Source organism: Ruditapes philippinarum, unplaced genomic scaffold (genome assembly GCF_026571515.1).
Source record: "Ruditapes philippinarum isolate M1 unplaced genomic scaffold, ASM2657151v2 ctg1161_1_1_1_1, whole genome shotgun sequence".
In the NCBI taxonomy this organism is placed as follows: domain Eukaryota; kingdom Metazoa; phylum Mollusca; class Bivalvia; order Venerida; family Veneridae; genus Ruditapes; species Ruditapes philippinarum.
The window spans coordinates 124,038-139,188 of NW_026860653.1; the positions used below are offsets into that span (position 1 = coordinate 124,038).

General features: G+C 34.9%; 2 protein-coding genes across 4 annotated transcripts in view; one reads left to right on the plus strand and one right to left on the minus strand.

Moving 5' to 3' along the window:
• The window catches only part of LOC132712898 (intermembrane lipid transfer protein VPS13D-like), a 100,263-nt gene that overhangs the window by 37,629 nt on the left and 47,483 nt on the right, over nt 1-15,151 (minus strand). The window lies entirely within an intron of this gene.
• On the plus strand, nt 2,509-12,723 carry LOC132712901 (uncharacterized). Of its 3 annotated transcripts, none has more exons than XM_060695337.1 (5): nt 2,509-2,630; nt 6,744-7,781; nt 8,876-8,990; nt 10,001-10,050; nt 11,739-12,723. In XM_060695337.1, exons 2-5 carry the CDS (start codon nt 6,870-6,872, stop codon nt 11,748-11,750), a joined length of 1,089 nt encoding a protein of 362 aa, XP_060551320.1. In that variant the 5' UTR covers nt 2,509-2,630; nt 6,744-6,869; the 3' UTR covers nt 11,751-12,723. The 3 variants fall into 3 exon arrangements, 2 of the variants coding, with proteins under 2 accessions (XP_060551320.1, XP_060551321.1); XM_060695338.1 differs by lacking the exon at nt 2,509-2,630 and adding an exon at nt 2,663-2,845; XR_009623374.1 differs by lacking the exon at nt 11,739-12,723 and having other exon boundaries at nt 8,181-8,990; nt 10,001-10,035.

Below are 15,151 nucleotides of genomic sequence, written 5' to 3' on the forward strand. Positions count from 1 at the left end.
GCAATTACCTAGACAAGCATCCTGACCAAGTTTGATGATAATTGAGTCGAAAATGTGACCACTAGAATGTTAACAAGGTTTTTCCATATTTAGGCGGTGTGACCTAGTTTTTCATCCAAGATGAACCATGTTCGAACTTGACTTAGAAATCATCAAAACAAACTTTCAGAGTGTTAACAAGATTTTTCTATTTTTAGCTCCTGTGACCTAGTTTTTCATCCGAGATGACCAATGTTCCAACTCATCCAAGCTATCAACTAGACAAACATCCTGACCAAGTTTGATGATCATTGAGGCAAAATTGTGACCGCTAGAGTGTTAACAAGGTTTTTCTATTTTTAGCTCTTGTGACCTAGTTTTTCATCCGAGATGACCCATGTTCGAACTCATCTGAGCTATCAACTAGATAAGCATCCTGACCAAGTTTGATGATGATTGAGGCAAAAATGTGACCGCTAGAGTGTAAACAAGGTTTTTCTATTTTTAGCTCTTGTGACCTAGTTTTTCATCTGAGATGACCCATGTTCGAACTCATGCAAGCTATCACCTAGACAAGCATCCTGACCAAGTTTGATGATGATTGAGGCAAAAATGTGACCACTAGTGTGTTAACAAAGTTTTTCTATTTTTAGCTCCGGTGACCTACTTTTTCATCCAAGATGACCCATGTTCGAACTCATCCGAGCTATCACCTAGACAAGCATCCTGACCAAGATTGATGATGATTGAGGCAAAAATGTGACCGCTAGAGTGTTAACAAGGTTTTTCAATTTTTAGCTCAGGTGACCTATTTTTTCATCAAGGATTACCCATGTTCGAACTCATCCAAGCTATCACCTAGACAAGCATCTTGACCAAGTTTGATGATGATTGATGCAAAAATGTGACCGCTAGAGTGTTAAAAGGTTTTTCTATTTTTAGCTCCAGTGACCTACTTTTTCATCCGAGATGACCCATGTTCAAACTCATGCGAGCTATCACCTAGACAAGCTTCCTGACAAAGTTTGATGATGATTGATGCCAAAATGTGACTGCTAGAGTGTTAACAAGGTTTTTCTATTTTTAGCGCCGGTGACCTACTTTTTCATCCGAGATGACCCATGTTCGAACTCATCCAAGCTATCACCTAGACAAACATCCTGACCAAGTTTGATGATGATTGAGGCAAAATTGTGACCTCTAGAGTGTTAACAAGGTTTTTCTATTTTTAGCTCTTGTGACCTAGTTTTTCATCCGAGATGAACCATGTTCGAACTCATCCTAGCTATCAACTAGATAAGCATCCTGACCAAGTTTGATGATAATTGAGGCAAAAATATGACCGCTGGAGTGTTAACAAGGTTTTTCTATTTTTAGCTCCAGTGACCTAGTTTTTCATCCGAGATGACCCATGTTCGAACTCATCCGAGCTTTCACCTAGACAAGCATCCTGACCAAGTTTGATGATGATTGATGCAAAAATGTGACCGCTAGAGTGTTAACAAGGTTTTTCTATTTTTAGCTCTGGTGACCTACTTTTTCATCCAAGATGACCCATGTTCGAACTCATCCGAGCTATCACCTAGACAAACATCCTGACCAAGTTTGATGATGATTGAGGCAAAAATGTGACCTATAGAGTGTTAACAAGGTTTTTCTATTTTTAGCTCTTGTGACCTAGTTTTTCATCCGAGATGACCCATGTTCGAAGTCATCTGAGCTATCAACTAGATAAGCATCCTGACCAAGTTTGATGATGATTGAGGCAAAAATGCGACCGCTAGAGTGTTAACAACAAAATGTGAACGAACGACGGATGGACGACGGACACTCATCGATCCTAAAAGCTCACCCTGAGCATGCTCAAGATGACCCATGTTCGAACTCATCCGAGCTATCACCTAGACAAACATCCTGACCAAGTTTGATGATGATTGAGGCAAAAATGTGACCTCTAGAGTGTTAACAAGGTTTTTCTATTTTTAGCTCTGGTGACCTACTTTTTCATCCAAGATGACCCATGTTCGAACTCATCCGAGCTATCACCTAGACAAACATCCTGACCAAGTTTGATGATGATTGAGGCAAAAATGTGACCTCTAGAGTGTTAACAAAGTTTTTCTATTTTTAGCTCTTGTGACCTAGTTTTTCATCCGAGATGACCCATGTTCGAAGTCATCTGAGCTATCAACTAGATAAGCATCCTGACCAAGTTTGATGATGATTGAGGCAAAAATGCGACCGCTAGAGTTTTAACAACAAAATGTGAACGAACGACGGATGGACGACGGACACTCATCGATCCTAAAAGCTCACCCTGAGCATGCTCAGGTGAGCTAAAAAGTTGTAGTAAAAAAATAGATTATTGCATCAAATTTAATCTGAAATCTGGACACGGATTTGCAACTGTGTGTAGGACAGCTCTCCATTCAAACTAAAAAAAAAAAGACTATAAATCAGGAACCCAGATAATTATGTCTATATATAACTAGAGGGAAAAACCTTTGGAATTTATAACTATTTTTAGCATCTATACACTATTTTTACCCTTCATGTCACTTCCCATAATGTCTTCCCATGATGTAAGATCTATTTTAAATACTCTATGTTTGGATTTCCTCGTTTTTACCATCGGATTGGTTAAAAACAAGGTAAGAGTTTCATAATATCAAATAAGCAGGTCAAAATGAGAATATTTTGTAAGGAGAATAAATGGCGTACTGACAGCTTGATAAATTTTTGTTTCTTTTTTATTTAATTGCATTTTTTCCAATAATTCAAATGACTGGAAATGTCACATTTTTTTCAAGCAACAATGTCATTGATATTTCCACAAAAGTGAATAATTACAATTTAGGAAAATTAAGTAAATTTTCTCTCTTCTTTTCCTAAACTTTGTTTTTAATCATTATATGAATAGATTAGAAAATAATATTTGTATTCAAAATGCAGAAGTTATGAAACATGCATACTTGACATTGAAATGACATTGACTTGACCCTGATCATAGGTAATGGTAAATATGTGGCATTCAGGCTACAGTATAGGCAACAGCATGCCCTGCAGGTTTAATCAAAATAAATCAACAACAATAACATGTTTAGCATGAAGGGCTACTTTTAATAATAGATGCTGTTCAACTCATAAGATGTCATAATGTTTTCCTTAAATTTACACTAGAATTTTATTATTGTGGATTTCAATAATATATATACATGTACAAGCATTTATATCAAATTACATGCACTGTTTGCATTTTGCATAATAAATTATACCATAATAAAGTGTATTTAAAAAATCTTTCATCAAGGTCATTCTTATCTCAAGGTTAAAAAGTTGGATTTCTAGCATTCTATTTCAGTCACTGTATTTTGAGAATGTTTGATTGATTTTCAAAATTTATTTTTAGATAATTCTGTCAGGAATTTTTACTTATTTTTAGAAATTCTAAAACAAACTTCTAAGTGGTTTCCCAAGTCTGTATTTAGTATACATGTACTCTGACCTTAAGTTTTTTCAAGCATATTTGTCTCATCATATTAAATCTAGAATTGATAACATATTTTGATTGTGAATGCACTTCCTATTTTTTGATGATTTTGATTATAAAACTAACATTCATTATTCTTAACACATCTGTTTTGGGTTATCTTATCATGTACATATTCTAACATTTTATTTGTAAGGCATAAAAGTAATACACCCTTTATTAGTTATAATTGATATACAGGCTAATGACCTATAATGCACCTCCGGGCCTGTGTTTACTTACAATTAAGTCAAGACCATGGGTAATGGGCACCATAAGGAACTGTAAAATTGACAACATAGGACAGTTATATGTCTTCAAGGTCACCTGTATGCAAGATTTAAATAAAATTTAGGCCATCCTTAAAAAAATGTTTGTTTGCAGTAAGTCGCGACTGACTCGCCAAATTTGCCCCTACTCAAATTTTTTTTCATGGTCTGGATAAAGAAAATTTTTTTTTGAATCAGAAAATTATGCCTTGTGCTTTGTTTTCGTTCTTTTAAAGGTTAATAGAAGAAATAAAATATAGGTCTTATTAAATTAGAATTCAGTTATCAATTTAATAATTGTTACCAGATTATCAAAGCATATATTGTCCAGCATTTTGGAATTCCATGTTTATTTGGGAGTACAGTTAATAAAAAAAAAAATCGACCTTTAACCTACCCACCTTGAAAATTCTGGGTCAGGTTACTGCAAACAAACATTTTTTTAAGGATGGCCTTACTGTGTGGTTTACAAGTTATCATATGAATGTATTTCTGAACTAAGACTTTGCCATTAGAAGGGCTTTTTATTAGAAATGAGGAAACTAAAAAATAATCTGTAATATAATCATTATAAAAAATGTTTTTCTATTGCTCATTGTTGAGAAACAAATAATAACATTCAGGTAACAAATTAAACAAGCAAAATGATTGTTTCTAAACAAAATGTTCTTAATATGTATAAAAATGTTACCCTACCCCACACACTTTAAACACTAATTTTACTATCTCCCTTATCTAAAATGCCTTATTCAAAATATCCTAAAATTAACCATAATGAGGGGCTGTTTTCAAAGTTTGCCTAAATTTTCTTAAAGGTATATTGGTTGATCATGCGAAATATAAAATACTTTTATCGTGTAGTTTTTATTTTTTTAAACTTTGAAAATATTCCAGTATCATATTTGCTATAAATTTTTGCATTATTTAGCAAACAAATACCTACAATAATTATATAATTTAAATCAAACCCTTTTTTCTTCAATAAGGGATCAGAGAGATACATAAATAATGTTAAAAAGAAAAAAAAGAAAGAAAAAACTAGAAATGTGTCCATTGGACACGGGTGCCCCCTATGCGCCACTGTTCTGTCAATCTTTTCACTAAGTCAAGGGAAATAACTCTACAAATACTGGATAAATCCACAAGCGAAACCCAAGGTGCAAATCTAAATATGCTGAGCAACCTGCCCATAAGGTTTAATGACTATGTCAAATCCTTTTTGAGCAACTTGCAACACAAGTTGAAAATTGCAAAAAATATCTAAGTGAAGGGCAATAACTCAAAAAATACTAAATAAATCCAGACGAAAATACCTGGTGCACAACTGCACATGCTGATCAATATTCCTGTAAAGTTACATGACTCTAGGTCCAATACTTTTTGAGTTACTTGTGACACATGTTGAAAATTGCAAAATTTTACTAAGTCAAGGGAAATAACTCTGAAAATACTAAAAATATCCACACGAAAATACCAGGGTGCACAACTACACATGCTGATCTACATTCCTGTAAAGTTTCGTGACTCTATGTCAAATACTTTTTGAGTTACGTGCGACACAAGTTGAAAATTGCAAAATTTTACTAAGTCAAGGGCAATAACTCTGAAAATACTAAAAACATCATCACACGAAAATACCCAGGTACACAACTACACATGCTGATCAACATTCCTGTAAAGTTTCATGACTCTAGGTCAAATACTTTTTGAGTTACATGCTACACAAGTTGAAAATAGCAAAATTTTACTAAGTCAAGGGCAATAACTCTGAAAATACTAAAAATATCCACACGAAAATACCCAGGTGCACAACTACACATGCTGATCAACATTCCTGTAAAGTTTCATGACTCTAGGTCAAATACTTTTTGAGTTACATGCGACACAAGTTGAAAACTGCAAAATTTTACTAAGTCAAGGGCAATTATTAAACTCTAAAAATACTAAAAATATCCACACGAAAATACCCAGGTGCACAACTACACATGCTGATCAACATTCCTGTAAAGTTTCATGACTCTCGGTCAAATACTTTTTGAGTTACGTGTGACACAAGTTGAAAATTGCAAAATTTTACTAAGTCAAGGGCAATAACTCTGAAAATACTAAAAATATCCACACAAAAATACCCAGGTGCACAACCACACATGCTGATCCACATTCCTGTAAAGTTTCATTACTCTCGGTCAAATACTTTTTGAGTTACATGCGACACAAAAGTGAACGGACAGACGGAAGGACGGACGGACAGATGGACAAGGGTAAATCTAAATGCCCGCCACTAACGTGGGGGCACAAAAAGTTGCCCCTTCTGGGGTTTGAACCCACGTCCCTCGATTTCAATGTAGTTGGCAAGCGATTCTAGCCTCTATGAATACTCTTCAAAGTGGAGGTAATGCATTACCCATGGTCTACCTTAAGTATCAAACCAAATATAAAAACTCAAATATTACTTACTGTTTATCTTCATAGAAAATTTAATATCAACTTGGTAAAATTGGACTTTGAAATTATTGCATGTTATTTGACAGGTGGATCCAAATATTTATCCTTATCCTAAAATTGATTCTTTATAATTTTGATATGGTTATTTTTGTGTTTGTTTTGTTATTCATTGATGCCAATCCCAAAATGTTTCTGTGTAAATCAGCAATTCTTTTTTTCAGTTTTTTTTTTTATAAAACAATGAAAATAAAATCAGCATCATTTGATCCTGAAATCGCAATGTTAGTAACTACATGATTGTAATGATTTATCTTTATATATGCCATTTGTTGATATCTTTAACTATGGAACATATACAACAATTTATATAATACATTTCATGAATTTCTTACAATTTCAATGAATTTCAAAAGATGTAAATTGTATATCTTTAATGATAACAAGAGCTGTAATGTGTGAGTAGAGTAGATCTCCTTCTTCTTCAAATGGAAAAGCTAAAAATGGATATTTTCCCATTTAAGGCTCAAGAATGGCAGCAAATACCTCTCAGGCAATGACAAGCTTGAAAGAAGACAGTGTTGTCAGACAGAAAACTAAAGGTGAGCCTCTACAGGGAAGCAATGTGACAATCAACGCAGATAAGAACAATGATCTGCATAGAGATTCTGTGGATAGCTATTTCAATAAGAACAATGGTTTGCTTAGGGCTGAGGACAACAATGGAAACAGAAACATCTACCTGCCAACAGACCATGTTGAACACAATGGCTCGCCTGCAGTCCATGTGGAAAACAATGGCTTGCCTACAGACAATGTGGAAAACAATGGCTTGCCTACAGACCATGTGGAAAACAATGGCCTGCCTACCGTACATGTGGAAAACAATGGCCTGCCATCAGTCCAGGTGGAAAACAATGGCCCGCCTACAGACCATGTGGAAAACAATGGCTCGCCTACAGACCATGTGGAAAACAATGGCCTGCCTACAGACCATGTGGAAAACAATGGCTCGCCTACAGACCATGTGGAAAACAATGGCCCGCCTACAGACCATGTGGAAAACAATGGCTCGCCTACAGACCATGTGGAAAACAATGGCCTGCCTACAGTCCAGGTGGAAAACAATGGCCTGCCATCAGTCCAGGTGGAAAACAATGGCCCGCCTACAGACCATGTGGAAAACAATGGCTCGCCTACAGACCATGTGGAAAACAATGGCCTGCCTACAGACCATGTGGAAAACAATGGCTCGCCTACAGACCATGTGGAAAACAATGGCCCGCCTACAGACCATGTGGAAAAACAATGGCTCGCCTACAGACCATGTGGAAAACAATGGCCTGCCTACAGTCCAGGTGGAAAACAATGGCCTGCCATCAGTCCAGGTGGAAAACAATGGCTCGCCTACAGACCATGTGGAAAACAATGACCCACCAAACTACCATGTGGAAAGCAATGACCCACCTACAGACCATGTGGAAAGCAATGGCCCACCTACAGACCATGTGGAAAGCAATGGCCCACCTTCTCAAGGTCTCACTTTAAGGAGTAGTAAGGAGGTACATGTGTGTGATGTGCATGAAACAATATATTAACCAATCTAACATAGCTAGTACATTATCTTCACTGTAGAGTAGTTTCTTCTTCTATTTATGCTTATACTATATATTTCTGCTTCAGAGTTCCAATTGTATAAAAGAAAATATAGTTACTTTCGTAAAACATTTCTCTTCAGCTTAAAGATATGATACAGATATAAAGATTTCAACATATTTTTATTACTTACATATTAACTATACAATTATAAGGTCAAATAAAGAAACACACAGAATAAATAAGTGATGAAATTTTTCAAGGCAACAATCCTTTTGTCCTTGATTTTCAATTGGTGGCAGCTTTTTAATTGCAATTTATGTGAAATGCTTTATTAATAAAACAGCTTTTCTTGATAAATGCAGGATATTGGTGACTTTTGATAGATTCTATTTGGACTTTACACTTTATGTGTGTCTTATATTGTTGGCATGACGCTTAAGTTTCATATTGAAGAAATTTCGGTAAGTCATTACTTTTTTATATTTACTACAGGAAATACATTTGCTTTGAGACAGCATATAATGAAGGCTCAGTAAAAATACCTGACCCCAAATTATTTTATAATATACTAAATAATGTGTCATCACTCCCAAACAGCCGTTTATTTTGAAATAAAATCTATTCATTTTTAACAAATTTTGAATCACTGAAGAATTTTTTCCCCCCATTTATAAGATTCATTGTCAAGATTTCCCTATACATAAACATGTATTTTCAAAAGTGACCGACTACCTTGGCCAAAACTCTTTCCAATTTGCAGTTCTATAAACGTGCAGGATGATATAAGAAACAGCAAACAGCACTTTGGGCATAACCTCCAAATCAGCCCCAAACAAAATTAAGACTTCAGCCTAGGGGTTTGTTAAATGTTTGTAGGCTGACTAATCAGCCACAATAATGTTAAAATAACATTAATGCTGTACATATTTGTTAATTAAGAAAGCACACAACACCCTACCCCCACCCTTCAAAGATGCATGTATACAAAATAATGTTATTTTGATACAAACAGTCAAGTAATATTCAATGGTTATTTATCACACTTATTTCACAACAGATAACAAGTCATGAATGGGAAGAGCTAAAAAAGATGGTGTCTGTGCAAGCCTGTCTTGAATTTGATAACAAAGCTGATGTACAGGAGGCAATTTTGAAAATAGTCAGAGAAAAAGGTATGCTTACTGAACAGCAATGTTAACAACAGTAGTAAGCTTTTCTTTCCAATTTCACTAGAGCCATAATTGCTAACAGTAATATTCCTCAGGAAGATACTTAACACTCATTGTTTAGTACTTGTTGGTTCCAGGAACAATTAAGAGTGTTAAAAACCTTTAACTTAAGCATCCTAAATACTTCAACTCAAATAAATTCTGTATTAAGTAACAGTAATAAAATAAAATGAGCAATAATAAGGTTAAATCCTGCATCATCATTGTTAAAGACCTTCAGGTATTTATATACTACTTCATCCTTTGTTTCAGAGCTTATAGTAGCAAACTTTAGCTTCTAATCTTTAAAAATATACATGTATATAAGTAATATTGTGACTTTCATGCTTTCCTAGTAAAAACAGACCTGTGATATCCTTTGCGCATTATCTCTGGAATATATGAAGGTTAAACAAGAGCGATCAGTGATCACATGTGTCGCCTCATGATGGCCAATTTCAAAAATCATTCAACCGGAAAACCCATGCAATATGCGCAAGGACTTGAGCTACAGATCAATCCTGTAAAGTTTCATTGAAATTGCATTAGTGGTATAAGAGAAGTAGTCCGGACAAACTTTAAAAATTTTAAAAATAAAAATTATTAAAGGGCCATAACTCTTACAAAAATCATTGAACCGGAAAATGCTGACAATATGCACAACTAGACTTGGTACTGATCATTCCTGTAAAGTTTGGATGAAATTGCACCAGTAGTTTATGAGGAGTAGTCCGGACAAGTTTTGTGACGGACTGACAGACAGACGACGGAGAAGTGATCCCTATATGTCGCCACTACTCCGTAGAGGCGACACAAAAACCATGGCACCAACCAAATATGTTAGTTTTACTACCCAGCTATTTATTTTCTTTTCTAGATTAATTGAATGTTGATGAAACTATAACTAAAACTTTCAGTTTGTATTTCATGAAAATGGTTTCTGAATTTCATTGAACTAAAATGAAATTTTGCAGGGTGTTTCCCAACAGATACCAGTGCTGCTGAAATTTCAGAAATTATCATGGTAAGTGATTTAATAATTCTTTGCTCCATATGACCTAAACAGTTTAAAGGAACTCCACTGTGGTTTTTGAATTGAAGGGATTTTACTGAAACTTATGTACCATTTGATGAAGGTCTGGACTAATAACTTGGAATAAATGAAATAAATTGGAAAGCATTACAAAGCTATTGAAACAAACAAGGCTAAATATAATGCAAAAAAAATATTTTTTTCTTTGATCATCTTAGCAGATTTTTCAATTTTATGTGCATCACTTGATCTATGCAAGAATTTCAAATTTTATGTTTTTTAATTTTTATAATTATTTTTTTTACCTCAGTGGAGCTCCTTTAAGATGCATTACATAGCCACAATTAAATTTCAATGTTGCTCAAAGTATGAAAAATATAAGTTAATAGGATTCTCACATAGGGTTGCAAGCACCAGATAAAAATAAAATTCCTTGACTTTTCCCTGACTTTTCACTGACCAAATTAGGTTTTTCACTGACCAAAACTACCGAACTTAAACGGCCTACACCTCCCCTTCAGCTGTCCATCCACCCATAAGTTTTTTTTTGTTTTTGTTTCATTTCAAATTCTTTAAACAATATGGTATTACATTATTTAACAATAAAACATGCTTATACATGTAAACAAAGTTTGGTACTTTTGTTCAGTAAAATATTAACTATGCACAATACTTCTCAGATTATTGACAAAATTAATTCTGTATGTTTTGCTATTGATAGGGTAACAAAATATCACAAAACACACAAAAACTTTAATGATTAAACAGCATATTAAAAAGCAAGTTATCCTCTCAACTGAAGCTAAAGTATATATTATATACTATTGACTAGGATTATCATCAAATGCATAGTAAAAGAAATAACAGTCTGTAAATATGCCCAGCAAACCACATTCCATTTTTTACACAAAACAACTTATCAGAGAGGATCCTCATACATGTTTCTACATGTTGTGAAAAATATGAAAAAACATAAGAATTTCAATAGCTTGAGAAGCAGGGGTTACTTCATTCCATTGAGAATTTTCAACTGGTCATACTTAGATTGTAAATAGTTAATCAAAATGAAATACAAATAAATATAAAACTATAATAGCATACAGCAAAAGCTATGTAAAATAATGAGTAGCTCATTATTAAGTGCGGTCATTTATCCATGCATCCAATACTTGTACATCACTAAGACTTTTCAATGCTTCAATTTCTTTAAAATCCACAAGTATGAAGAAATAATCACCACAAATATGAAGAAATAATCATAACAAAAATACGTAAATGCAATTTTTAATACAAGAAGATGCCATAGCCTATAGAATTAATAAAAAAAATAGTGTCCTTCGAAATTATTTTTCCCTGACTTTTTAGGATTTTTATTTTTCACTGACCAATTTTCAAAATTCCCTGACAATTCCCTGACCTTGAAAAAATATCAGAATTCCCTGACTTTTCAAGTCCGCTGGCAACTCTGTCAGACACAATAGTTTACATTAAATACTTTCTTAATGAAAGTTCAGACGACATATTCTTCCACTCAATTTTCATAAACCAAGTTTCAGCTGCTGAATTTTATGACCACATTTTTTTCTTATGTACATTGTCGTAAAATTAAGGGAACTATTTTCTAGTAAAGTTTTAGCATTTCAAAATGGCTTAATATTACATTTTTGTATACATTACAGGATAGGATGTGAATCCCAAGAACATAGAAGAAAACCATGTTATGCAAATCAACAGCTTAATTTTATAGTGTTTTTTCTTCCCCCACTAAAAACAGCCTTTAAACTTGCCTTAACCCTTAACCAGCTGGAATTAAAAGTTAGCGACCTTTGCCACCAGTATAAAACCAGGCCAGCCTGCATAAATATGCACTCTGACCAGGCTCTATACTGTTGGCTGACCAACTCAATATTTTCATTTCAATATCCCTCAAAATTGAGTCCATTTAAATAAAATTCAGCAGGTTAAGGGTATAATGATGAAGAGTTAGTAGGTTGTAATAATTAATGTTCACATATACATATCAATTATTATAGGGCACTTTATTTTTGTAACTTTCCCAGTTATATACTTTCCAACTAAATTCATTTCAATTTTTTTTTCTGAACAGTTTCTATGAAATTACTCTTATTGAGAAGAATGATCTCTTTTAAGCAAATTCAAAGGCAGTTTAGATGTAAGAAATTGGTGGATATTAAACTTATTGATATTAGAGAGAAGCTGATGTTACCCTGAGATTTGTGCATAGTTCAGCTTTCAACGAAAAAGTTCATTCTTGTGCATTAACAGTAGCAAGTAATGATGATTGTGTATGGGCATTTTTTGATACCAGTTCAGAATGTTGTGTTCTTATAAGATAATCTTGCAGTAAATTATAACAATTTAGTTAAATATATAGTAGAATAAATTCAACCAGTAAATTCAATGACTGATCTTACAGATCTTTGCTTGTTGCATGACATTCATTATTTTCCCTTTTTATGATGTTGTAATGAAACTAGGTCCAATACAATGATTTTTCTTTTACGGGCATTACCTGGTATATATGTTTGATGATATATGATATGTAGGGCACATTTGATTCGGTTAATACGTGTAAGAAAAGTTTGTTAAATTGTACCATTCCTATATAATGCATATTTTAAATCATGTATTAAAATTGTTTCATTGAAATGATTTTTCATTATCTCTTGTCGGCCAATGAATCCTTGAACATTAGCATCAATATCTAACACTGCCTAAGATATTACACAAACATGCAGGAAAATCAGTGCATAACACCTTTAAATCCCTGACCTAGAACTTAGTTTAACTCTAATTATAACAAGATATGTTTGTAAAACATGTATGCCCCCTATCAGCAGCCAATTAGTCATGTGATAAGGTTATTATGCATGACTTCTGACCCAGTGATCAAACAATTAATAAGGGTTATCAAGTATCTACTGGTCATGACCTTAACCTTTGACCCCTTGACCCAAAACTCAATAGGGGTCATCTGCTGGTCATGACCAATCATCATACAAAGTTTGAAGTTCCTAGGCCTAAGCGTTTTTAGTTAATTGATCGGAAACCTTTTTTACCTACAAGGTCAATGTGACCTTGACCTTTGACCCCAAAATCAATAGGTCATCTGCTGGTCATAACCAATCACCATACCAAGTTTGAAGTTCCTAGGCCTAAGGCTTCTTTAGTTATTGATCGGAAACCGTTTTAACATACAAGGTCAATGTGACCTTGACCTTTGACCCCAAAATCAATAGGGGTCATCTGCTGGTCATGACCAATCACCATGCCAAGTTTGAAGTTCCTAGGCCGAAGCGTTCTTTAGTTATTGATCAGAAACCGTTTTTACTTACAATGTCAATGTGACCTTGACCTTTGACCCCTTGATCCCATAATCAATAGGGGTAATCTGCTGGTCATGACAAATCACCATACCAAGTTTGAAGTTCCTAGGCCTAAGTGTTCTTAAGTTATTGATCAGAAACCGTTTATACTTACAAGGTCAATGTGACCTTGACCTTTGACCCCTTGACCCAAAACTCAATAGGGGTCATCTGCTGGTCACAACCAATCATCATACAAAGTTTGAAGTTCCTAGGCCTAAGCATTTTTAGTTAATTGATCGGAAACCGTTTTTACCTACAAGGTCAATGTGACCTTGACCTTTGACCCCTTGACCCCAAAATCAATAGGTCATCTGCTGGTCATGACCAATCACCATACCAAGTTTGAAGTTCCTAGGCCTGAGGGTTCTTAAGTTATTGATTGGAAAGCATTTTTACCTACAAGGTCAATGTGACCTTGCCCTTTGACCCCTTAACCCCAATATCAATAGGGGTCATCTGTTGGTCATGACCAATCACCATACCAAGTTTGAAGTTCCTAGGCCTAAGGGTTCTTTAGTTATTGATCGGAAACCGTTTTTACCTAAGAGGTCAATGTGACCTTGACATTTGACCCCTTGACCCCAAAATCAATAGGGGTCATCTACTGATCATGACCAATCACCATATCAAGTTTGAAGTCCCTAGGCCTAAGGGTTTTTTTCGTTATTGATCGGAAAACCGTTTTTACCTACAAGGTCAATGTGACCTTGACCTTTGACCCCTTAACCCCAAAATCAATAGGGGTCATCTGCTGGTCATAACCAATCACCATACCAAGTTTGAAGTTCCTAGGCCTAAGGGTTCTTTGTTATTGATCAGAAACCGTTTTTTACCCAAGAGGTCAATGTGACCTTAACCTTTGACCCCTTGACCCCAAACTCAATAGGGGTCATCTACTGATCATGACCAATCACCATACCAAGTTTGAAGTTCCTAGGCCTTTAAGTTCTTTGGTTATTGATCGGAAACCGTTTTTACCTACAAGGTCAATGTGACCTTGACCTTTGACCCCTTAACCCCAAAATCAATAGGGGTCATCTGCTGGTCATAACCAATCACCATACCAAGTTTGAAGTTCCTAGGCCTAAGGGTTCTTTTGTTATTGATCAGAAACCGTTTTTACCCAAGAGGTCAATGTGACCTTGACCTTTGACCCCAAAATCAATAGGGGTCATCTACTGATCATGACCAATCACCATACCAAGTTTGAAGTTCCTAGGCCTTAAAGTTCTTTAGTTATTGATTGGAAACTGTTTTTGCTTACAAGGTCAATATGACCTTGACCTTTGACCCCTTGACCCCAAAATCAATAGGGGTCATCTACTGATCATGACCAATCACCATACCAAGTTTGAAGTCCTTAGGCCTAAGTGTTCTTTCGTTATTGATCGGAAAACTGTTTTTACCTACAAGGTCAATGTGACCTTGACCTTTGACCCCTTAACCCCAAAATCAATAGGGGTCATCTGCTGGTCATAACCAATCACCATACCAAGTTTGAAGTTCCCAGGTCTAAGGGTTCTTTTGTTATTGACCAGAAACCGTTTTTACCCAAGAGGTCAATGTGACCTTAACCTTTGACCCCTTGACCCCAAAATCAATAGGGGTCATCTACTGATCATGACCAATCACCATACCAAGTTTGAAGTTCCTAGGCCTTAAGGTTCTTTAGTTATTGATCGGAAACCGTTTTTGCTTACAAG

Excerpts from the sequence above, each read along its gene's own strand:
- LOC132712901 (XM_060695337.1), top strand. The coding sequence starts at position 6,870 with ATGATCTGCATAGAGATTCTGTGGATAGCTATTTCAATAAGAACAATG. Across the intron at positions 7,782-8,875 it reads CTTTAAGGAGTAGTAAGGAG|ATAACAAGTCATGAATGGGA; the intron begins GTACATGTGTGT and ends ATTTCACAACAG. Across the intron at positions 8,991-10,000 it reads GAAAATAGTCAGAGAAAAAG|GGTGTTTCCCAACAGATACC; the intron begins GTATGCTTACTG and ends GAAATTTTGCAG.